This window comes from Emydura macquarii, unplaced genomic scaffold (genome assembly GCF_026122565.2).
Source record: "Emydura macquarii macquarii isolate MOO-44397 ecotype Brisbane River unplaced genomic scaffold, CSIRO-AGI_Emac_v2 contig_1644, whole genome shotgun sequence".
Lineage (NCBI taxonomy): Eukaryota > Metazoa > Chordata > Testudines > Chelidae > Emydura > Emydura macquarii.
Genome location: NW_027131781.1, coordinates 26941017 through 26966859, shown reverse-complemented (window position 1 = coordinate 26966859; position 25843 = coordinate 26941017). Strand labels below are relative to the sequence as shown.

Sequence of the window (25843 nt, the reverse complement as noted above, 5' to 3'; positions counted from 1 at the left end):
CCCATGGTCACTGATCTCAGCCAAAGAACTGCAGAAAGATATATTGTCTTGCCATTCCTCAAGAACAGATGTAGAACACAAATCTTAAGGCTTAGCTAGGAGAATTATGTGGAGAATGCAGTAATTGGTTGAGAGGTGACAGTAACTCAGCAGGGATGGCAGGCTTGGGGGATAGCCTGCCTGAAGTCATCATGATAACCAGTGCCTAGCAGGCCTTTGTTTTAAATCATTCTTCCAGTTGCTAAGCCACAAAAAGGAAGCAGGACTAGTTGATGTGTCCAAGCCAGTATAGTAGTCACTGCCAGGACTTGTTCATGACAGTCACATCTCGAGTGATTTCAGATCGCGAACTTTGGGGCATAGACTCATTCAGTTTGTGAAGCACTCAACTCAACAGCACCATAGATGTTTCAGGTGGGACAGTTCCAGAGGGGTAGCCGTGTTAGTCTGTATACAGCAAAAACAACGAGAATTCTGTAGCACTTTAAAGACTAACACATTTAATTTCAGCAGGCATAAGCTTTTGTGAGCTTCAGCTCACTTAAGGTTCTGTAGCCAGAGATTTTCAGCATTAGGTGTGGTCAACTAACCTGGAGTTAACCGGAGTAGTTCATACCCTGGGGTTAAGGCCTCAACGAGAACAGGGAAAGGGCAGTGGATTTTCAGCATCAAGTGAGCAGAGCGCCTCAGTTTTTCATCTGGAAGTGGCAACCCCAGTCTGAAGGTTCCCTTCTAACTAACTGAGCCATGGGGTCATCGCTGACTGAGGGAAGGCCACCTACTGTGCTACGACACCATTCCTGGTAGCCTGGGGTTCTCCTCCCCCAGAGAGCTCCTATTCCTGTACAGGCCAGGTATAACTCCTATTAGCTTATAGAGGTTGCAGGCAGGACTGAGAGAAGAAGATTTTAAATATCCCTAGCTTGGATTTCAGAGTCTCTTGAAAGGAGGTAATGTTTAGACTAGGTTTATGGACAGAACTCATTCCCAACAGGCTCTTGGAACTGGCTTCCTGCCAATCAACAGTAAAGCCTCCCTTATTATTCCACGTAGAACTGGTGTCCAACATTCTTATTCAAGGAGAGATTTCACCAGAGACACATGAGTTCTCCTCTATAAAACCAAAGAGCACAAGAGTAGCTAGACAGCCTTCATTGTCCAAAAGGGAGCAAGGAGTCAGTCCTAGAGGGCCCATGGAAACTGACCCAGTTAGGATTTCAGGTCTTCAGCACATTGTTTTGCCAGGCTACTAAGGGGTTTCAGAAGGAGACCGAGGAACACGAAGCTACTGTAGTTTGGGGACAATATGCAAAGCAGCAGAAGTCTGACCTATGAAGCAGATTGCTTAAACTTCACATTTGGTGGGGAACGATCCCACATTTTAGTTGAACTGATTTACACGTCTCAGCAATTGGAGAGTGAAGAGAGTGTTAGTGAAATCCCCGGGGAGACAGGGGCTTCTTCTCTGGTTACACATACCTGGGTTGAGACTTTGTAGGCTACATATGCATTCATGCCATCCCCTACAGAAAGGCCAAGAAAGCAAAGATATTAGTTCTCCAGACAATCTATAACTTACTTCCTACTGATGCTTGGCATGTATGCCACCCCTATTCCAGGAAGGGGCTACAGAGTTCCAGCCTGCTGCATTTAGAACTTCTGGACAGCTGTTTGGGCTCTGTCAGCCCACTGACCATGTACATGCCATGCTTCAATCTGCTGAAAGGTGTGCTGCAACTCCCATTATAGGAACTGCTGGATTCATGCCAGTTAGCTATTAGACAACAGATCTGGCTGCTGAATGCTGCCCTCTTTGTACTTCCTAAAGAAGTGAGCTGGACACTGAATTGATTAATTGTTGCACTGCCAACATTTGGTCTAGTTCCATACAGCTGTTTAAGGGTGAACAATTCAGTGGCTGTATGGAACAGGAGGCAGCCTATTTAGAAGGAAGCTAGTTGCTAACCTACCCCATAGTTACATGTGATTTGCCTTTTCAAAGATCCCATCATAGCCAAAGTATTAGAACAGAGACTTCACTTTCTTCTAGACAAGCTAAGGGTCTCTGTCTACAGCGTTCAGCATGAGAGAATTGCTTCCACACCCTTCCTTCTTGTGGCAATAATTGCTTTAGAGACGCCTGATTGGTGAATGGGTCAAGATCTGTGTTCAGGCTCCTAACCTCGCCAATTTAGTAGATAACAGCTACTGATGCCAACAGAATAAGCCACCAATGCAGGAGATCAGTGTGCTGGCTAAAATCAGGGTGTTGTCAGGCTTGATGCTGACTCTCAGAACCATTCTTTGGGTGCAGTGAGTCCTAGAAACTCTGTCATCACTGCCTCTTAGGGTTTTATTCCTTATGCCCTAAACCATCAGTCTCTCTAGCAGACAATGCCTATCTAGGCAGCCATCTGTTGGCTGGCAGGCAGGCAGGCATCCTTGTTACAATAAAGCTAGAAGATGTGCTGCAGTTAGATCAGACTATCAACAGTTGAGGGAAGTACTCAGGCAAGCCTATTCCCTGTCAAGTTGCCAGCTGAGGCTCCTGCATTCAGGGTTTTCCTGCTACAACTGCCATTACCAACAACACTATGCAAGGTAAGACCAGCAGCTTCCTTTTCTGCTTGAGGTACTGCTGACAGACCGAAGATACTGGACCTTTAACTTGGTCTCAATGCATAAACCCTTCCATTCCCCTTGTAGCAAGTATTTAAGTCTACTTAAGAGTTCTATTTGGGTCACATTGTTTCCTCCATCTAGATCTCAGTCCAAAGGTGCAGAGATCCTTCCCACATGCATTTGCTAAAGGGCTCAAGTTGGTAGGTGCAAAGGAGTCTCCAGAACGAGCCACCCGAAGAGATGGCTTCAGAAAGCCAACTGAAGAGATAGAGACATTTTGGGAATAGACAGGAGGAGACTTGGCCGTGTATTTAGGAGGGAAGATTGTGGACTGGCTGCATAACATCCTGCTAAGCTCTACTTCTCCTATATTCCACTTCGCTTCCATGCACTGTACATTGTACACAGACTCACCAATTTTTTCCGGGTCACTCACTCCCACAGTCAGCTCAAACTTGTCCTCCTGTTCCTCTTCCTCCAGCTGTTTGGGAGAGGAGAGCACACATAGCAAGTCAGTTCAATCCAAGATAAAGGTTTCAGCCTGCCTCAAACCATGCAAAGTCATCATATATTCAGACAAGCTTATTTGGTGTTCAGCTTACAAGTTCCAAAGGGCAGGGATGAGCTGTTGTGCCGTGTACAGCACACTGACAGGAGTGTAGTGTTGGGCTTGCAGACTGGTTCCAGAAACAAAGCCACAAGTACAGATTCATCCCATCCCTCTAATCCCTGTGCCCAGTGAGGGATCCAGGGACCAAAAGGCAGCTTTGATACCATTTCACTCCTCTGATCTTGTGGAAAATGAGAGAGTAGCCTGAAGACTGCAGTGCATTGCAACTGGCTGTGTGTGGCCCCAAGAAACCATTTCACCGCCTGAGGTAGCTAAACTGGAGCAGCATTTCCACCATATCCCCTACACCACAGGCTGGCATAGAGGACAGCGGAGAGCCAGCTACACCAGGTCTGCCACCTGTGGATTACCCCACAGGAATCTTCAGGCAGCTGCTTAAACCAGCATGACACTTATGTCACAGGAGAAACACACAAGTGGCTAGATGGAGCAGGGCTCCAAATCTAGTCCTCAGAGTGCTTCAGTCTAAGCAGCAAAAGGAGGCTGCTTATTGGTTAAGAGCAGCATCCCTAGCTGATGCTACACTCCTTTCCCCTTTAGGTACAGAGGATAACACTGAAGTGGCACTTAAGATTCAGAGACCCCTTCCCAAGCTAAAGGGCTCTCCCATTGCTTCCTCTGCCTAAATTCAAGGTCTTCTGCCACAGCACTCTGGAGGTACTTCATTTGGCCTGTATTTATAGCCAGACCCTCGCTGCAAGATGGACAGAAAGAGATCCCGCCTACACACTGCAGATGCAAGAACACTCAGTGTTAAAGCTGGTGGGAAAACAGTTCACCTTTCTGTTTAGGAAGGCAAATTGCTAGTGGAAAGAGGTAGTCATACTGTCTGCCATGGAATGTGCATGCAGGTCTCTTACTTTAAGGCCACTTCTGAGCACCACGTAACCTTCTGGGGAAATTAAGAAGCAGTTTGTCTTTCTGCAGATATATGCAGACAAGCCCTCGAAGAGCAACTCAGGCAGGCCTCTCCCAGTTGTTACCAGGAGGCTGTAACAGGCCCTGACCAGAGAGTCCACACATTGCAGAACTCTACCCCAGGAGAGGTAAAGGCCTGAGGCCCAGTACCTGTGGAGGTGCCCCACGAAGGGGCACTGGTGCATCTGTGCTGATGCGATGACAAGCGGCTATTTATTGATACAGTATTGCAGCATCAGAAGTGGTCATCTGGCAGCAGCAATAAACTTCCATAAGGGGCAGGAGTGCAGAGCCCAGTCACTCACTCAGGCTGACCTTTGTCACTGAAGTGACCGCCACATCCCACCCTGGCAGAGGTTTTTAGCAACATCCTGCTCTCAGCCAGCAGGTGCTGTCATCACACAGGCAAGAGGGGAATTAAGTTCAAGGAAATCTGAGCCTCCTTGAAGTTACGCTGGTTGCACCACACAGGATTGGTGTTCCCCCTTCGATAACGTGCAGACCACTACCTTCTGATTCCAGTCCCAGACTGGCAGAAGTGAATTTGACAGATGATCAGCATGTAAGTAGCAGTTCTCACCTCCTCATAAGTCTTCAGCTGGTGTTTGGAAGAGGAGCTTGCTGCTACTTCTAGAGGAGGGGCAGGGCTAATCACCTTGACCGGTTCCTTCTTCTGGTTGTTTTGTGTACTGTCCAGAGACAGCTCCACTGTGGCATCTGCAAAAGGACAAGGTTCACCACCAAGGGAGACTCAGCAGATTTTCAAATCTGACAGTCACCTTGTTCCAGAGAAAATAGTAGAAGTGTTGTTCTGGGCAGTACTGTACTCCCCCAATCTCAAGGAGTTACACACAGAGGTATTTGACAGTGTCACCCTCTCAAAGGACGTTTCTCCTGAATCCTACACACCTAGTGCTTGGCTTCCATTGGTGCTATCCCCTTGTAGAGTTTTGGCATTCAACTTTTAATCTCCTCTGACACTTTTTAGAGAGAGTGGCCAAGCCATCAGTCCAGTGAACTCTTTAAATCTCATACTGGCCAGGGCACCAGTTCTTACCTTGTGCTAGAAACAGAAGCATAATCCCCTCCGCTTGGCTGTATATGGAGGGGAATAGCAAGAGCGGCTGAAACCGTGTAATAGATTCTTGAATGGCACCTGCTCCTGGCCTCCTCCCTGCTACTAGTTCATTCCCTGCTACTAGTGGAGCAGTAGTTCTGAGATTCCTACCAGGATGCTCTCCATGGAGACTGCTTTGGCACACTCTTCTGTGCAGTCTGTAGCCCTTATGCCAGCCACTGGAAAGGGAAGTGCCTTCTACAATCCCAACCTCCCAGCTGCTGCGAGGAACTGAGGACCTCTGTCACTTTTGGCGCCACCTCCCCAACGAACAGCTCTAGTGCCATCACGGCTGCTTGGGACGTCTACAAGCAGCTATACCGTCCACTTCACTGACCTTACAGGGCTCTGAACAGCAACAGTTTAAGTGGACCAGAGAGTTGCTTTCACTCTGCTGTTGGTTGGGGAGTCTAAGTTCAACTGTGGCGGGAGCAGGAACAAGGACCCTGCAGCAGCTCACAAAGCTTACATTCTTTAGGGTTTGGTATTTAGGCTTCCCCGGGTAAGTAGTTTTTCCACCGAGGCTTAGAGCTGTCCCTCTAAAGTAGTGCTATGGAACCTCCTCCCAGCTTTCTTCAAGAGACCAGGAGAGCTTGTTACTGCTTCTGTTTTCCGAGAAAGATCAGCAGATGTATGTAAGGCACAGATGCCAGCCTGACCACTGATCCCTCTCATCCCCTGGATACTTAACAAGCCTCCTGCAGTATTTAACTCCTAGCTAGTAGCTGCAGTTGCCTCTCACCCCACTTGGAAAAGTCTGAGTTTTGTTAAACACACAGAGCATGGAAGCTTACCCGCAAATAGGTCCTGATCATCCTGTTCCACACGAACCCCATTTTCTTTGGAGCTGCTACTCACTGGGAGAGGAGACTCTCTCTTGGGTGACAGGGGCTTGCTCTGAAAGCAGAATGGCAGACAGATCACTTACACCTGCGAAGAAGATGGATGTTTCAGTTCCCAGCCATGCCTTCCTCCCCTATTCCCCAACCAGGGCTGGTCTTACAGGTGGGCTGCCATCCAGGGCGCTATGGTCAAGAGGCAAGGAGTGGGCCTGAGGCTTGAGGCCACAGAAGGGAGCTTGGGACAACGGGGGTCAGTGGTGCCAAAATACAAGTTTGCCACGGGTGCCATTTTCCCTAAGGCCAACCCCATCCCTACCCACACCACTTGACTCAGAAGATGCGGTTTGATTTCACACAGCTGTCACTCTGCTGTTTCTGCTACATGAAGGGTTATGCTGGGCCACATCACTGCTAATCCGATTTAGAAATGGGCTGACAGAAGTGCATTAAAGCCTGTAAGGATTCTAGATCTCAAGGGAAGGAAGCACTCAAAGTAATGGAGGAAAAGGATCTGTGTAAGGAACTGCACAGGCAATCAACACTGCAAAGCACAGCAGTTCCAGGTACTTCCTGAACCCCTACCTTATGACCATTCAATTTAGAACCAGTTTTGATCATGGATTTTGTTCTTGCTCTATTAGGAGGAGTTGCAGAGGGAGATTAAATTTGCTCAGATCCTTTCCACTTCTTCCTCAGCTCTGTCACCCTATCTGCACTGCAGCTAGAACAGCAATGCTATCAGGTGTTAAAAATGGTTGCTGCAAGTAAGATTCTAGCATATTTTCCTGATCAGCAAGGATGGATATTCACAGTGACAACCCCTGCTATAACAGTAGCACTGCTGATAACAGAGCCCAGGAAGGCACTGCTCATCCTATTCACTGTGCAGACAGCTATTTACACAGACATGACTAGTGCTGTTTCAAAGGTAGTATGGATAGGGCCAGAGTTTAAAATGCACCATGCACTGCTCAGCATAGGACTTGGCATACACTGGGAAAGGAAGAACCTATAATTCCATGCCAGGCAAATCCACTGGTAGCAATGGTGACATTCTAGTATTTTCACTTCTATACAGTCAACTGACTATGCTCTGAACTGGCCGACCTAGTGGTCAGGATCATGGCAGCTTGAGCACAGGTGCCTACATTAGCAATCTCAGTGTTGCTACCACTAATGGATAATTTCCTGAAATGCAGGAAAGGCCAGGGTGTGAAGCAAGCAGCATGATGTTTTCAGACAAGTTGGTTTCTATCCCATCATACCAACCCCAGGCTGATATACAAAGAAAAAGGATTGTTCAGGGAATGGAAATGGATCCCCAGCTCACTGGGGGTGGTTTGAAGCCAGATCTGTACCAGCGAGCCAGTAATCTGTCCTATACAAGGTCGCCTCCTAGAACAATTCTACAAAGGCAGAGACAAGGCTGCACTGTCAAATTTCCATCTGAGTGCTTAGAGATTTCACGTCAAAGTCATGCACTGCACAGTACGTGCTCTTGAAGCTGACACGAAGCCCTAACACAAGGCACATATGTCACTCTGTATAATGTTCCTTTTGAAATCCAGGGAGCTAGTTTTTTCTGAAAGCCCCAGCCCCCCACCCCTGCCTGCACTTTCCAGTGTCAGATAAAACTGAGCTGTCAACACAGCCAATCCAACCCCATGATTCAGAGAAGAATGAGTCTGCAGGGCTTCTCTACCCACAGCACACAGAATACTGCCATTTGAGCAGGCTGCTCAATAGGCAAGAGACAGTGACTGGGCAACTTGGAGTGGCCTAAAGCAGATAAAGTCTGCTCAGGGAAGCCAGCATATTAAGTAGCCAGTTACATCAGCAGGCAAAAATAGCCCTCTACTTCCACCATAGGGAAGTCTGTCTTCACATATCTCCATCCAACTCAATGGGCCAGTAAGAATTACAGAATCATCTCTAGAGTTTTAAACTGGAGGAGAGAGAGTCGGAAGGGAAGAGAAAGGACAAGGATATACTATCCTCAAACTCCAGCTGTGAAATAATAGCCTCTAAAGTCTACCCCAAGCAGTGAAATCCAGCTAGCTGAGAACTCTCCATTCCCCAGCCACATGTCAGGCTGTTCCCTACAGGGCATTTACTGGTTGCTGAGAGATAAACCTAGCTGACTGCATTCCAGGCTAGCACTGGGGTGGGTATCTTTGTTGCATGCTGCAATTTGGATTCCGTTGTATCCCTCCTGTTCTTCTCTAGCAGGTGCTTCTCTAGCAGGTGCGAAGTGCTGTTGCAGTTCCATAGAAGAGACTGTTTCCTAGCAAGCTCACATTAAGATACTGCATTCATTTAACAGTAAGCTCTCCCTCCCTTCCTGTTTGCAGACTTAAGGGAGTTTGGTCATAGCACAAAGTTCCTATTAAAAAAATACATCTGTCTGATGGCTGTCACATTGCTCATATTGTGCTCTGCTTTGCAAACATGAAGGCTAGACACATAGTACATGAAAGCTGAGATTCACACGTACTCACGTGACTCCTAGGCCAATGCTTAAGGCCCTACTGCCTATCATGCCTTAGTCCAGCCCTTCATGAATGCTCTGGAGATTGACTTCTGTTGCAGCAGGGGCAATTCAGATCTGGTTTTCCTGCAGTTAATCTTACCATTAAATGAGGGAAGAAGGTGAACAGTTGATGCATAGGCAGGATTGTAGCAAGAGACTAAGGTTCCCCTGCTCTGCATTAGAGGTTTCTGTGCTCTACAGCCTTTTATTTAAAAGAAGGGGAAGTGCTATCTGCTCACATGTCTCAGCATCACATGATGAGATTTTTTTAATGGAACCAGGTTCCAAAGTGCATGTTAAAGATGCCAAGTTTGCTATGAAACAGAGTGCTAGTGATTTTACCATCTCCAACTCCTCCTGTTCCACCACCACCGGGTAGCAGTGACTAAACTGTAGCTTTAGAACTTCTATAGGTTCCACTGCTCTCCCACCAGTCCACGATGCCCCACCGAGGCTGACTCACTTGATATGTTGGATTGAACATGGGCTCAGCAGTAGCATGCTCCCCTTGGGAAGATCAGGGCCCAGGCTTATGCTGTTTGTAAGTACAGCAAGTCAGACTCTACCCAGAGCCCTGATGCTAGCATTACCTTGAGATGAAGTCTGTTAGCTCTTCACGTGAAGATTTGTTTTATATGCTGGAAAATGGAAGAGTAATGGGATGTGGCGAAGAGCTTAGCTCAGAACAAAGAATGGAAACACAGACTGTAACATGACAGGCAGCCCTATCCACAGTGAAGCATGCCTGGGAGGTCAGTGTAACAGCCAAGTTTCAGCTCTGGTCCAGTGCATGGGCCAAAGAAAACCACTCCGTTCCTACTCACTGCCTGAGTCATTGCTCATAAAACTGACTAGGAGGCAGCTGGAATTTTAAGAGTCCAAGTGCCTATATCCTAGCTGAATGCATATAGCTTCATGTATCAGAATGAAACTGAGGTGCCTAAAACACATTGCTGTGTTAGTAGGCAGTACTGTTCCAAGTGATGTCAACAGGAGTCAGCTGTGTAAGCACCTTGTACATCTACGGATGATCAGAGACCAAGTCCAGCAATGCTGGGCCTGCTGCCATTAGCAGGACTCCTTCCTACACTGCTCAGCTGAGGGCTGCCTTAGCCATTTGTAAGGTGCCTAATAGACATTTAGGTAGGAGCTAGCAAACAGGAGCAGCAAAGAGGGGAGTTTTAGTTCTTCAGGTGAGGGAGGTGGTTACACGACCCTTGGGGTGAGAGCTTGTCTCTTGTGTGCTGGCTTGATTAAAGATTATAGTGAGGTCTGGTGTGGGTCTGCATGCTGCGCCAAGCAGCCTGCCTGGCTAGGCTGAGTGCTCACTAAGGAGGCTCTAGCCTGCTAGTCTCTGATCCCTAGCTCCTTTAGGATCCCTTGATGAGTGGGTGGCGCTACCTCAGGGAGAACAGGCATTTAGGAAGTTACCAGGAGCAGCAAACAGGAGAGTTTAGAAAGCCAGATACACCTAACAAACTTTCTGAACCTGGGCCAACACCACCCCCAGCCCACCAAGCCCCTGCAAGAGTAAAAATAAGGCAGGGGAAAGTCCAGCAGCACAGCAGGAACTATCCACTTTATTGCACTGAATGCAGCATGTACGATTATCTGCCTTGTGGGCAGGTGGTGTGTGCGCACATATTGTGCAAGGAGCTCATGGCCCTCAGAGATTGAGTACAGGCTCTTGAGACTAGAGTGGGTGAACTACAGGAGCAAAGAGAGACAGAGGTACATAGGTGAAACTTCTAGGAACACAAGTGGTCCCACCCCCACTCTGACAGCCTCTGTGCTGTTGAGGATGAAAGTTGAGGAAAACATCAAGCTGGAGCACAGGGAGACAATCCCATAGTTGGAGTCCTCCTTCCAGATGTTATCATGGTATCCTCTTGCACCAAGGATACCCCTCTAAACAGCTGGGTGTGTGATGACCAGGAGAGCTGCATAGTAAATTGCCTGCTGGGTCTAAAGGATGCAGCTCTCACAACACAAGGATTAATGTGCAGTGCTGGGGAGAAGCCAGCACTTGTGGTACATGAAGGTACCAATGACATAGGGAAAGGTACAAGAAGTCCTGGAGGCCACAAATTTAGACTGCTAGGTAAGATACTGAAGTCCAGGACCTCCAGGGCAGCATTCTTTGAAATGCTTCCAGTTCCACATGCAGGGCCAGACAAGCAGAACTGCCAAGACTCAATGTATGGATGAGACACTAGTGTAGGGAAAAAGATTCAGTTTTAGGAACCAGAAAACCTTTTGGGAAAGGAGCAGCCTATATGGGAAGGATAGGCTCCACCTTACCCAAAATGGAACCAGACTGTTGCCAGACACATGAAAGTACTGCTTTTTAGAGCAATTTGTCCTTTAACTCACAAGGGGAGAGGCAATTCTTGATTTAGTTCTATGCAGAACACAGCACCTGGTACAAGAGGTACATATGAACTGCTTAGTAATGGCAGTCAGTGGTTGCGATATACCTTAACTTTAGCAAAGCTTTTGATATGGTCTCCCACAATATGTTCATCAGCAAGTTAAAGAATTATGGGTTGGATGAATGGACTATAAGATGGAGAGAAAGCTGGCTAGATCATCAGGCTCAACAAATAGTGATCAATGGCTTGATGTCTAGTTGACAGCTGGTAACAAGTCGAGGGCCCCAGGGGTCAGTGCTGGTGCCAGTTTTGCACAACAACTTGTTAATTATTTGGATGATGGGGGAGATTGCACCCTCAGCAAGTTTGTAGATGACACTAAGTTGGGGGAGTGGTAGATACACGGAGGGCAGAGATAGGATACAGAGTGACCTAGACAAATTAGAGGATTAGGTCAAAAGAAATCCAATGAAGTTCAACAAGGACAAGTGCAGAGTCCTGCACTTAAGACAGAAGAATTCTATTCATTGCTACAGACTGGGGATTAAGTAGCTAGGCAGCAGTTTGGCAGAAAAGGAGCTGGGGGTTACAGTGGACAAGCAGCTGGATACGAGTCAGCTGTGGCCAACTTGCCAACCCAAAGTATCTCTCCGTGACTGCCTCGGCACCCTGTATTCTAAGTGCATCAACAACAAACTATTCCCCTCTCACCACAACCATCTTTTGTTATCCTCTCTTCTCCCCCCTTAGCATTTGTTTTGTTAAAAGAAAGAAAGCGAAACATTCTTGACTTAAATGACTAAAACAAATCCTTTCATCCCCATCAACAAGGGATGACTGACTGACAGTATAAAAAACAATTACATCCTCTGAAAAAGGGAATTTAATGTTTTCGTTACATGTGTGTTGCATAATCACCCAATTTTAGTGCTTTATATTGATTCTTTTCCTTGTGTATCCCAATTAGTGATAAAAATTAGTTGAATTAAAAATCCGTTTAACCTGTTGAACACTGGAGGAGGAGCTGTACTGGGCTCAGCTCCTCACTGCCAAGTGAGAGCTGCTTAGCTGCAGCTCACCCCGCCATGGTAGCTAAGCAGCTCTCTTGGGGAGAGCTGAGCCATGCCCAACTGCAGCTCACCCCCCCACCCCTCATGCTGGGCTCTGCACCTCCTGTCACTCACATGGAGCCCAGCCAGTGCTCACCCCCACCCCCAGGCTTCATGCCTCCCTGCCACTCACAGGGAACCAGTCCAGCTGTTGCTCACCCCCTCCCCCATTTAAACAGTAATCAACTCTTTAAAACATTTACATCTTAATCCCAATCAATAGGTTTCCAATCTTTGGCATGAGTTTTCTAGTGGTTCATCATGGTACTAAGCAAGCAGAGGCCTCTGTACTCTAAACACCAAATCTTGTTTAAAAGAATAGTATCGTATGGTGACAGTCATGTTAAGATCTTTGACTCTCTGGGTTCGTTTACTGAATCAAAAGTAAATACAACAGCACTCACATGGAGCATTTGACTGAGGCATAAGAGGATGTATGCGTCAGTAACAGTATGCAGAGTTTCACATCCCCTTTCTCAGGAACAGTTTCTCCATTGTCCTTTATCTGAGCTATGTGTACATGTTTAAAATCAGACACCTACTAGACAGAGGCTGATATGAAAATTTAAGTAGACCAAAAGGAAAATGCAAAACCCTAGTGACAATCTTAGATCCCTCTGTCTGTCAATAGTTTTGTCAGATTCAGTAGGCTGCTGAGGAAAGCTACCAACAGCAGAAGAAATTCAGAAATCACCAATGTATTGGTCATGGTCACAAGTGAAGCATTCTCTTTGCAGTCAAATGCTAGAGACTTAAGAAATTGTTCTGCAGGATTGGACAGCTTTGCTTCTGTACTCTTCCCTCCCACAACTCACCAGGGTAAGTTTTCTACAGCTATTGGCAAGTGGCTTTTCAAGTCCTGCTTTGTCCTCACTTCAGGATCCTCCCTACATGCTGCTTGTTGACATCTTCATCTCAGCCAGGAGAAGGACAAAGACCAATAATGACTAGGAAGTATTAGCCTTGTGAAACTGCTGCAGGATATCAATGCAAGATTTTAGTAAGATTTAAGAGGATCATCAAATTGTCTAAATGGGCATTTCACCTAGACAAGAAAGCGATGGGGTTTGTCAGCTCATGTATATTTTGAAGTATAAAGGTGGTATTCAGGTGAGGCCAGGAAGAAGTTTCCACCACCAAATATTGCATTTATTTAGATATTGAAGGCTGGCTGTGCTCTCCTCTAACGTATCAGGCAATGGCTGCTCTTGATAAAGGACATCTATCTATGTGGACCATTGCTCTGTTCTGGCAATTCCAGAGTGCGGCGGTACACTCCGTTAAGAGTCTCTTTACTAAAGGACTCCAACTTATGCTGAACTCCCACCACATAATACTCAGGGACAGGAGCGATAGAGATCGACCCAATCAGCTGGAGAGAGCACAAACTAAACAAAAACCAAGGACTTTCCACTACACATCTAGAGATTCAGATACACAAGGTGGAGAAGGGGTCAAGGAAAGCCAGTGTCCAGCCATAAACCATAACATTTATCCAGATTACCAAGTCATTGATTAACTGCTGAATGGCCAAGCCATTTCTGAGCACTCCTCTCACATGTCATTGTATGAACTAAATAAGTGCCTCGCACTAGTAAAGAGTGCCTTGCACTCTTTTTGCAGAGTAATCAGACAGCACCCCTCTTTTAACGCCTGGCAGTTTCTACTAATTTATGACCTGAAGGGCTTAAAGTGCAGATCTATTTAGCAGTAAAGAGGGGCAAACAGCAGCTTCATACAGCAGCTCTTCGTAAAAAGCAGCAGACCAGGGTCATTCAAGAATGACCCAAGTGAACCCCACAGTAGGAGCTGTAGCACCACTGTCTAGTGTTTGTGGAAGCACCTCTACACGAAGCCTTCCCTGATTGTTTGCCCAATATTACTTGTAAAGACTGCTGCCCCAAGCACATGTATCACTTCACTGTATTTCCTTTTGCCGAGGTACATTCTTGTATGTACAGGACAGCCATCTTTCAGGCAAGTAAAGAAAATGAAGACATTGAAGATTCATGCAAATCTTTGCTCTATATGGCACAGAGTGAGTTAGAGTTTTGTTCCTTACAATCCCTTCCAGCCAGCATGATGTCTAGTAGAGGGAGAGCTGGAACTCCAAAAGCAAGCAGCAAATGAGCTCTAGAAATGAATTAACAGCATTTAGGACATGTTCATTTTGCCTCAAGCTGGGAGTTACCATTCTAAAGTTTCTTGAATGCAGAGCTTTTTATATAAAAAAAAAAAAAAAAAAAAAAAAAAAAAAAAAAAAAAAAAGATGTCTAGGCTTTGTCTACACTAGTTCTGCTTTCTAAAAAATGTTTAATTGTTGCTAACACTTGTTCAGCTCCTGCCTGCATTGCCAACACTAGAAACAGTGCATACGGGCTGCTGCCAGCCTTTGAAACCATATTGATTAGGCCTGGTCTATGCAGGTTTATATAGTGCTAGAAGCAGCCATGTCAGCAAGCTATCATTCTATTCCATATAGTTTCTTTTATACCACCCTCATCACCATAGCATCCAAGCACCTTCCAGAAGTATACAAAGAGCTAGTCTACACTGCAAGTGCTATGTGCTGCTGTAGTGTCTGGTGAAGATGCTCTATGCCAGCAGGAGAGAGTGTATGTCACACCCCTGAGACACACAGCTATATCCAGTAAGTTTTTAGTGTGGCCCAGCTCTAAAATTGCTCACCAGAGACAAGAGATCCACATACAAGGTCTTTGAGAATCTTATCCTGACAACTCTCAGGACTCCATCTTTCATATCAGCCTTCAGCTAACTGCCATCAAATCTGATGTACCTGCCCCCTCTAGCCATTGAAGGGAAAAAGCAGCTGTTTCTTCTCCCTCTCCAGAGCAATCCCACTGCTCTGATGGATAGAATCTGATATTTTAGTCTTACAGAGTCTAGTGCCTGCCTCTGCTACTCAGAACTTTTGCCTCCAGTAGTAGCATAAGAACATTTGTACTGAGGACCACAGATTACCCTATTAGCTCAAAAAAAGACCAGTTTTGTTGATTTCAAACTGCTGCTTGACAAAGCTATGAGCAGCAGATGCACAGCACTGAAGTTGGTCTACCTCAGCAAACTCACGTCAGATTTGGAAGCGTCTTTGCTGCCATAAAGCTGGCATCTCCAGGTTTAAGAGACCCTGTTTCTGCAGAAATTGACAGATTAGCACCAATTAGGAAAAGCTTCCCACTCACCTAAGGTTATTTCAGCTGTGTCCTGAACAAGCCATTTTCTTGTGCCTGCAACTTCAGATTCTCCTCTACCCCAAACCAGTTTCTATTTAAGCCTTCCTGGTTAACAAGTAGGTTTGTGTACCGCCAAACTTTGCCAGGGAACCTTCTACTGTAAGGAATTTCAGATGCTTTTCATTTTCAAAGTGCAGCACCAGTTATGTTTTGCGACAAATAATTTTTATTACAGGGATAGTGAAGAGATTCCCAGAGTTAAGATTTCACAGGTTAGTTTTTTTACTTTGAGTGTCTTTTTTCCCCAAACAGTTTATTCTAGAAAAACATGCACACAGTACATTTACTCCTTGAGGACTTATTCTTGTTTGCAGTGCTGGATTTTGGGAGCTAAGAAATAAGATACATGTTTTGCTACAATCACCAATTGGTGTTTATTTTGTCACCTCTTAGTCAAAATATTAGCCTTCTGTTAAGTGTTAAGCTACTAGATAGGGAAAACAAATATAAAAGCTGTATCCCTATTTAAATAGTAGTTAACTTAGAGTTAAAGGTGACAAAGGACTTTTAGATGTTGGTCTTGTGCCCTTTGCTTCTTTAAGGAGAAAAATGCAGCCTAGGAGGTTTTTCCTTAGGACTATCAACTTTAGCCTTCCCGGTTTCTGTTGGAAGGCTTGCTGAAGTTCTTCATGAATGCATATGGTTAGTTCACAAACTTTGAATGGGTGTGTGGGTCTACAATTGTAGAGACATCATTTCTCCAAAGTATTAGATCATTTAACTTTGGCTGGTTAGCAAAAGAATACTGAAACAGTGATTTAAAAGAGCCAAAACACCCCAAAACTTTCCTCTCTCAGTTATTCAATTTTCATTCTTGACTCTTGATGTTATTAAACTAGTTCCAGGACCTGGATTTCAAGTGTAAGATGCTTTCAGAAACTTTTTTGCTTCTCAAATGTATAAAGAACAAAAGTATATTTAAACCTTGCTTGTATAAATGTAATACCTTACATATTGAGCCACTAGAGCACTTCCAGAAGATAGAGTCTAGGGCAGTACATACCAGAACAGTAAATAGAATGGGGCCAAAGTAGCATCCACTTTGCCAGCTCTCATTATAGTGCAGATTAGTTTGATGGCTATACTAAGGGATATAGCAGGTCTCCCTTGATAAGGTCTTACCTTTTAATTCCCTTTTCACATCCCTAGAATGAAGTGCTGATGTGAATGTGCAGCTAAATTTTTAAAGGCAGCCTACTTCACAATACAGTGGCACACTGTCCACTCAACAACTACCCTCCCTAGGAAATTCCCTTTGCCATGCTCCCCACACCAAGCTGTGTTGAAAACAGTTCACTGATGGTAAAAGTGAAACAAAACTCTCACCATATCACAAAGCCTGTTGCTGGCATGTTTCATCATGTTATTTCCTTAGTGTAACCAGACCCAGATTGGAAAGCTAATTTATCTTAGCTACACCAAGCCATGCAGTTTTGCCAAAAATTCTTGAGTGGTTAGTTACAGAATGACTTCCTCCAGTGTTTCCCCCTATGTCCTAGAGATGTTTAGATTTCTCTGACTACATATATTAAAAATGAGGGCTATTTGTTATGTAGGACATTGCAGAAAAAGTAAAGCTTTCTGCTAGCCCATGATGAGGGCTCCTAGACACTATAGTAATACACAGGTGATTTCTAAGCAGTTGATCTAATGTTGATTAAGATGAGGACAGCAACTCAGCAAAGGGAGTTGCTTGTAACATTTTAGTGTTTATCTACCCATGGATATTCCAGTGGAGGCAAGCATGATAAGCAGTCACTGGAGCTGCATTTTCAGATCCCTTTGCAAGCCAATTCTCACACCATTAGAGGGCTAATTATTACCCCTCCTTTAGAGATAGAAAGGCACAGAGAGGCTAAGTGCCATGCCGAGGGGCACACACCTCATCGATGGCAGAGCTGAGAGTCTGTAACTCTAGCAAACAGGAGTAGGCAGAGTCCCATCCCATCCCATCCCGCTTGCGCCTGCCAGTTACTCCCCATTTCAGCAAAGGGGCGGACGGCGGGGCGGAGTGGAGGGGAGTTCGCGGCGACCCTGGAGCGCTTTAGCGCACGGTCTGGGGAAGCCCAGCCCGACCCCGCTAGAAAGTCACAGGCGCTTCAGGGCCAGGAGCGGCGCGGGAGGAGAGAGACCGACCCCGCTCCCGCCCGCGAACCTCAGAAGCGCCTCCCTAGCGGCTGCGGGGCCCCGAGCGCCTCCCTAGCGGCCCCGACCCCGGGCTCCTCCCGGCCCCGGAGCGCAGCGGCTCCCCACAGAAACGTTCAGGAGACGGCAGCTCGCTGGCTTCCAGCGCAGCCCCCGCCCCCGCAACCACCGCAGCCCGAGCCGCCGGGCAGGCCCCGAGCCGTTCGCCGGGCCCGGGCGGACTCACGGAGCCGGTGAAGATGTCCTCGCCCTCGGCGTCGCTCGACGCGTCCCCCTCGGCCCCGGGAAAGGGCGGGGGCAGCCGCTCGGCGGAGGGGCTCGAGCTGCAGGCGCCGCCTGTTGCCATCTCCCTGCTCTCAGACCGCTTCCGGCTCCCAGACACCCGCCGGGGCGGAAACGCCAACGAGAGCTTTATGGGGAGAGAGCGGCGCCGCCCGCGAGCGGGGGCCAGGGGGCGGAGCTGAGGGGGAGGGGATCAGGACAGGGGCCGCCCTTGGGGGAGGGCCCAAACGGGGGCGGACCTGTCGTCATAATACACAGGGACCCCGCGAGGGGCGGGCTAAGATGGAGAGGGTGGAGCCAGAGGACCCTGCTGGCCTCGTTCTGAGGTAGCCACGTGCGCCGCGCTCGTACGCTGCAAGCTGTTCAGCATGGTGTGGGCGGGCACAGCCACCGAGTCGTCACGCAGGGCCCGTCTCTGTCCCGCACAGAGGCGTGGGCAGAGGGATCGTGCCGGAAAGTCCCGCCTGATTGGCTGCCCTTCCCCCTTTCCCGCCTCCGCAGCAAGTGCAGCTAATCAGAGATGGTGACGGTGGCAGGAAGGCCTCTGTGTCCCCCGCCGCTCAGGGGAAGACAGGCGATTGCCCTGTGGGAGGATGGAAGCAGCCGAATGGCCAGTACCACTCTCACAAGAGGGGAGGGGTGCAGAAAGAGCCTGCCCTTCCCCCACCCTGTGTGAAGTTGTGTTACTCCAACCTGCTCAGCTAGCTCCCCCTCCCTCCCCGGACACCCTGGGAGCCCCCGGCCCGCGGCTGGGAAGCAGGGGAGGGGCAGTGACCCCCAGCCATCTACCCCACTGGCACTGCCCCATGCTGCCCTGGGGGGAGGGGCAGTGACCCCCAACCATCTATCCCACCGGCACTGCTCCATGCTGGCCTGGGGGGAGGGGCAGTGACCCCCAACCATCTATCCCACTGGCACTGCTCCATGCTGGCCTGGGGGGAGGGGCAGTGACCCCCAGCCATCTACCCCACTGGCACTGCCCCATGCAGGCAGCTCCAGGGGCACTGCCCCTCCCCCCAATAGCCATCTACCCCCCCTGGAGCTGCCTGGTTCGGGGCTGGGGGGAGAGTGTTCCCTGTCACGTAGGCAGGGAAGAGAAAAGGGGCCCTGGAACTGCCTGCAAGGCTGAGATCTGCACGTTTAGCTGTGGCGATGGGGGCAGGTGGGAGCTGGTTCAGGCAGGAGCTCTGCTGTGAAGCAGGGCAGACGACAGAGCAGCTACAGGGATTATGCCTTTTCCTGAGCCTAATCAAGTTCCTCATTTGGTGTTAGACGAACGCCTGTCTCTGTGTTGCTTCAGCCCATCATATGCAAGAGCCTGCCTAAGGGAGGGCATGGGGGGTGGGCACTGCCAGCCAGTTGATATGGAGTCTTTGTTGGTATAACTAGTTGTCATATACTTTCCCTGGTTCAGTAGCACATTATTCTATGTCCTGCTGCTTTTCCTGCCCCCTCAGATTATGCAGTTTTTCTTCTTAGTTTTTTTGTAGTCTGATCTTGGGGAGTTTCTTTCTTGCACTTCAGTAAAGTGTCTCTCTATCTCAGCATCTCCTCTGGGCCATGGGGCTGCAGCCAGTCCTTTTTAGGAGTCCACTGTGCCTTGAATTTTCCAAGAACCATTTGCAGTTTGTAGCCGCAGATTCTGTACTTAGCAAGAGCCTTTCTGTGCTGTATGCACGTCACTGTAGTTAGGCGTCTGGCAGGGTGAAGCTTTGCTCAGTGATCTAGCGTCACCATCTGTGGTGCTTCCCCTGTTCTTCCCAATGGGCTGATTCTAATTTCTCACTTTATTATAACATTCTGTCTGTCCGTCTCTGGACTTACATTTGAGGCTGCCAGAATTTGAGTTAGGGGCAACTCCTGAATTATAACTCAAGTTAATTTTGCAGTGAGGACAAGTTCATAGACCCACTCTTGCTCTTGCTCTATCAGTGGGAGTGACTAGTTGCAGTGTAGAAGAGTATAATGGATTTGTGTGGACAACTAACAGATTTTCCTTGCGCTCTGCTAGTAGAAGCTCATGATTTGCTCAGTTCCTTGTTGGGGTGAGTGTGGCCACATTGCAAAATAACCCTGAAGCTGCTGGCCACATTTAGGACCAGACCTCAAGAGGTCACCTAGCCAACCCCCATGCTGAGGGAGGAAAGTATCTTCTACCCTAGGTGGGATTTGAACCCACAATCCCTGGCTTAGAAGGCCAATGCCTTATCCATTAGGCCACTAGGGCTTTATGTGTAGTAGGCAAATTTGCTTTTATTGTGCAGTGCCCACTTCTACAAAGTTAATATTGTGACTATGATCCTGTGTGATTCCCTCCTCAAACTCTTCCTCCTTTCCAGAAGGGAGAGGCAATTCTGAGCTACTCCATTGACTCCTCTTCCTGCATGCCCCAGCAAATTGTCTTGATGATCTATGGGGATCGCAGCCAGGTCCATTTTCTGGCTGGGATAAATGGGGAACGGAGAGCTTAAGTGACATGCTAAAGATTAGCCATGTATGCAGCAGAGGCAGGAAGCGAGCACTACTGCCCAGGGCTACTTTCATCTGAATTAGTTTAAATCTGTAATTATTAGGCCAGCTCTAAAACAGGCTATTGATACTAACTCACCATCATAAAGGGCGCTGAGGCACACAGAGGAGAAAACACAAATAGCAACCCCATAGTGCCAATCTAGTCACTTGGCAGCATGGACTTGTGGTTTAGGCATCAGCTGTGGAACCAAAGGAGCTGCTTAGAGCTATGGGCCTGGTGATCCACCTTCCACTGTTGGGAACAAGAGAGACTGCTGACAGCAGCTTACCTACAGGGACCATGCCTCACTTGTCAGATTTCTATTGAATGAGGCAGGGCTTTGCAGGGGCCCTGCAAAGTATTTTTAGTGTGGGCACCAACACTCAGTCACTTAATAATCTGAACTGTTTCAAGATGCTTTAGAATGATCTTTTCATTTCCCTACACAAATGTTTTTGTGACCCATGGACCCTGTGGTGCCAACTGGCAGAGGGCACAGGGGGTGCACGGGGATTAACAGGGATCCCCTGCATTGGATATCTGCATAATAGTTCACCGAAGGGTAGCATGTGAGATCTCTGCTGAGATCCAGTAGCCCAATGGTCATCACAATCACTGTGAAATGTGTGTATGGAGAATATTGAAGGAGTTCTATGTCTATTCTGAAAATTATGCCCTTAAGGTCTTGGAGTCAAGGCAGGTCACCAGGCGGTGACATACCTCAGAGACTTTTCTTTCTGGCAAGAGGTAACTGACATCTATCTCCCTGACTGGCCATTTGTGTGTTGTGTATTGTCTGTCTCACTCTATGCCTATTTGCATGCTGAGCCAGGTGCAAATTGAGAAATTGCAAAATCTACAAGAGAGGGAATCTACACCAAGAAAGAAACAGCAGCGGGTGTCCTGTTTATGAATAAAGACAAGAGGTTGGTCTGGTATATCTTGGAGTGCAAAAAGCCACATTGACTCCTTCACTAAGGAGGCAAACTGATAGTGTGTTTGTCTCATGAAATGAGGGTCACAGCCAGCCTAGTTGTAAAACGCTGCAAGGATTTTGGGTGACCATTACTCTATTATCAGACATGAGGGTTGTGGCACTTTCTTGGGACATCCAAAATTGTAATTCACCTTGTTACCCCTTGTGACACTAACAGATCAGGTGCCAGCTTATGCCAAGGCTCCTGGGCCTCACTGAACATTGACAAATGCAGAACTGGAAACCAGTCTGACTCGCCAGTGTGTTAGTCTTGTTAAAATAGATATTAGAATAATAAGACTGTGTTTGGTGTTTAGATTGTACAAAATGCTTGTAGGATGCTGCATGTTTTAAATTTATGCTATAAGGTAAGAACAGCCATACTGAGTCAGACCACTGGGCCATCCAGCCCCATAGCTGGTCTTTTGACAGGGGCCAGTACAGGGTGGTTCAGAGGGAATGAACAGAACAGGTCATCACCCATTCCCAGCTTCTGGCAAACATAGGCTAGGGACACTTCAGAGCATTGTTTTGCATCCCTGCCCATCCTGGCTAATAGCCATTGATGGACCTATCCTCCATTAACTTATCTATATCTTTTTTGAACCCTCTTATAATCTTGGCATTCACAACATCCCCTGGCAAGGAGTTCTACAGATTGACTGTGTGTTGTGTGAAGAAACACTTCCATTTGTTTAAGATAATGTTTGCTTTGTAACTATCAAAGTATTTGCTAAAACTGGGGGGGGGGGGAACAGTCAGGAGATAAGCATTACCAAGTGTGAAATACTAGTTCACCACAACAGGTGTAATTTCCTGCCTAACAGAAGGCCTATAGCTATCAGGCAAACCATTGCAGAACATCAGTGGGGAAAAGGCTTTGTTGATTGCTTCCCCCCCACCCATGAAGTAGAGACAGGCACAAACCTTCATCTTTTCAACTTGAGCTCTGGGAGAAGGGGATTAAAAACTCTGTCAAGAACAATTGTTATCACTATGCTGCTTGGAATTCAGGGGAAGCAAAATTTCTAAGCATAACCAAACTGCTTGTCTTGGGTTAGCCCTAAAGGACATATAGCGCTTGCATATTATAAGAGCTACTATTACCTTTTGGAACTGACAACTCTCTCATTTATGTGTAGGTTTACTTGATTTAACCTTAGAAATAACTCATTTCTTTTTCCTAAATCTTCCGTTAGTATTACAAGATTGGCTACAAGTGTTGTTTTTGGTCTGAGAGCGGGGGTACAATAGACTTGGGATGAGAGATTGATCCTCTGGCACTGCAAGTAACCTGAATGTTGCTGTGATTTTTGATGTAGGGCATAATTTCTCAACCCGTGGTAGGGATATGCGAGACAGGCAGGGGGTACCTGGGGAGAAACAGAGTGAAGGGGAGGTGGGTGGCAGCTACCGACTTCTGGGGAAGGCAGGTGGCAGCCACCCACTTCCCACCCAGTCACAGATCCCAGATGGGAGTCCAGTGGCAGCCTCCTGCGTCTCACGAGCTGGGCTCGCAGCCGGGCGGCAGCCACCCGCTCCCTGGCTCCAAGGCGAGGGACAGCCTCCAGCGCCCCGCCTTGAAGATGGGCAGCAGGCGCCTGCCCACATCCCTGGGTCCCAGCTGGTGCGGAAGCCTCCTCTGCCCCAGCTTGGATTGGGTGGCAGTCGCCCACCTCCCAGACTAGCAGCCAGGCAGCAGCCGCCTGCAGCTTGCCCAGGTGGCAGCCCCTCGCTCTGGCTCAAAGCCCCGTGCCCAGAAAACTTGTCAATTTGACTGCTCTAGCTGAACATACATATGGCTTCTTCCAACACATAGCTCACATTAGTCAGTAAACATAGAATCCTGTGGAACATGGAGTGTTGGGGTACTTAGTAAAATTTTCAGAAGTTAGGGGGTACTTGCTACTTAAAAGGTTGAGAAACTCTGGTGTAGGGGACCATCTATCGCAAAGGCAGGCTTGCTGGGTGGCAACATAGACTGGAGTGCCCAAGGGGACTGTGTGACTCCATGTTAAACTGGGATCATGCCTGAGGAATTTGCGCTTGTTGCTGGGTTGATGAAATCAAAGTATGTCACTCACAACCAGCTTGGGGTTTGTGCCCTGCTTCTTGACAGTCTACCCTGAGGTTGGCACTCATGGTCGTGAGTTGCTCCAGGCAGCCTGCCACCTTTCTGCTTCAGTGAATGAGAGGTTGGCTGCTATTAAACTGTGTGTCAGCTCCCTGCCACTCCAGGCCGTTAGCCAGCCCGCAAACTCCTCAGGACTCTGCCAGGCCTTGCCTGGTAGGTAACTTGTGGCACCCCCACTTCCCTCCCCCCCTAGCAGAGCATTTCCTCTGCAGTGTCCAGCCCATCACTGGACACCCACAGAAATCATCCAGTTTGCTGTCTCCAAAGGACAGGACACACACCAGCCTGTCGGCTCAGGTGAGGACGCCCCCTCGCTTTAATGCAACAGCACAGATAGGAATTTATAACAAATCAAGAATAAGTTTATTAGTAAAAAGCAGAGATTTAAGGGATGCTACGCAGAGATAATCGACACAGAAAAGGTTACAAATAAAGCAAAAGCATAACACACTTCATAGAGCCTACAGATAACCTTACCAAGCTCCATCGAAAGCAGTTCTCTCTCCTACAGCTCCTTCTCCCGTCACTAACCCACACACCTGGGGATCCACCATTCTCTGAGTGCAAAGAGCACGGACCTTCTTGTTCCCTCTGTGCTGGATAACAAAGGGGTTCTCTCCCCCTTCTTCTTACAGTCTAGTAAACCTGTGAGATGCATTCTTCTGAAGTTCTCCTGGTAACTGGTGTTTACCTCAGATGCAAATAACCTGCCCCCACTTCTGCCAGCACCCTGCTCAATTTACATGGTAGGGTCCAGTGAACAGGCAAAGCAGCGCTCCTGTGTCAAGTCTGCCCCCAGAAGACATTTTAGGAACGTATTTCCAGCACACAGGCACACCATCAGTATGTACACTGTGCCATGCTATCAACAAGCAGGGCATCAGCAGCTTTCATTTGATCCTGTACACGATGCCCTTCACAGAAAAATACCAGGATGGCCAGTGTTAGGGGGAGTGAGTGTCAGACGTGGTAGGGGTTTGCAGAATGGTGGACCTCTGTCAGCTGACACTGAGGGGCCCTTCGGGTCTGTCTACACAGCAAAGAGAAACCTGAGGCTGGCTTGTGCCAGCCGGCTTGGGCTGCGGGGCTGTTTCAGTGCTGTAGACTTCTGGGTTTGCACTGGAGCCTGAGCTCTGGGACCTTCCCTCAGTGCAAGGACCTAGATCCTGGGCTTCAGCCCAAGCATGCAAATCTGCACAGCAATGAAACAGCCCCGCAGCCTAGTACCCGTGAGCCCGTGTCAGTGGCACGGGTCAGTCACGGGCATCTAGCCTGCTATGTAGACACAGGGTCACAAGCTTATCTTGTTAATTAAGCCTAGGCTGTAGAATGCATGTTATTTTATTTGGGATGCAGCCATTTGTTTCCAATACTTTTACGTGCTATTGCTTGAATCTCTGGACTTTTTAAAATAAGCTTATCCCTGGTTTCACAAACAAATTTAAGTGTAGGCTGGGGGGACAGTGCTTGCATTGCCAGTGGACTGGGGAGCTGACCTCTGGCTGGCACAGACCCAGCTTCCGCATGCTAAGAGCAGATGGTAGCATCACCACACCATTAGATTGCCCAACACTTCCTGTTAGAATGGGTTCTCGTGACCTGTTCTTTGAGGGGTTCTCCCACTGCCATTCTTTGCAGGGGGCCTTTAACATTCAGCAGGGGGTGAGCACTGAGGCAAGAGAGATGCCTTGTCTGTTCCATGGCTGTCTGGTTGCTGTGATATAAACTGGTAAGCAGCACCATTTCCCTTCTCTCACTTTCTTTCTTCAGGAGAGGAGAGGTAGCAGCCAGAATAGCCGAACACACCACGGTGCTATGTCAAGGCTGGGCTCACTCACATCCTCACCCCCGCCCACAGCACTGGGGAAACCTGGGAACCGCCAGAGCGGCTGTGGGGGTGGGTGTGGTGGTGGAAGAGGCAGAGAGAGCCAGGTTAGCCTAGGAAACATCATAGGGGCTGAAGCTCCTCCACCTCCCCAAGGAAGCAGGCTCCCCACAACCATCCCTTACATCCCACACATGGCCCAAGCAACCCATCCCACCTCTAGGGACAGCTGTGGGGGATGGAGCTCCCTCTGCTCCTGGAGGGCAGGGAAAGAGATCCAGGTCAAGTCAGGCTCCCCCCAGTAATCCCCCCACACCCAGTAGCCCCTTCATGCCTGGGATCTCAACCAGCTTCTGCCTCCAGCTAATGTAGAGACACAAGGGGGGTGAGGTGGTAATAGTTTTTATTGGACAACTTCTATTGGTGAGAATCCTAGATTCATGTTTGAAGGAACCTCAGGAGGTCATCTAGTCCAACCCCTGCTCAAAACAGGGCCAACCCCAACTAAATCATCCCAGCTAGGGCTTTATCAAGCCGGGTCTTAAAGATCTCTAAGGATGGAGATTCCACCACC

The 25843-nt window shown here is 48.0% G+C and overlaps 1 protein-coding gene and 1 non-coding gene across 2 annotated transcripts in view; both read right to left on the bottom strand.

Annotated features, from left to right (window-relative positions):
• SNX1 (sorting nexin 1) overlaps positions 1–17941 on the bottom strand; it is a 32158-nt gene extending 14217 nt beyond the window's left edge. The window contains exons 1-5 of the mRNA XM_067556019.1: positions 17767–17941; positions 6083–6185; positions 4752–4888; positions 3037–3103; positions 1480–1523 (exon numbers count right to left, since the gene is read on the bottom strand). Of these exons, the coding sequence (XP_067412120.1) occupies positions 1480–1523; positions 3037–3103; positions 4752–4888; positions 6083–6185; positions 17767–17886 (471 nt within the window). The 5' untranslated portion in view covers positions 17887–17941. The remainder of the gene's footprint in view (positions 1–1479; positions 1524–3036; positions 3104–4751; positions 4889–6082; positions 6186–17766) is intronic.
• A 2035-nt stretch (positions 17942–19976) lies between these two features.
• On the bottom strand, positions 19977–20049 carry TRNAR-UCU (transfer RNA arginine (anticodon UCU)). The gene has a single exon. It is a non-coding gene; the product is annotated as a tRNA-Arg (tRNA).
• Between the last annotated feature and the right edge of the window lie 5794 nt (positions 20050–25843).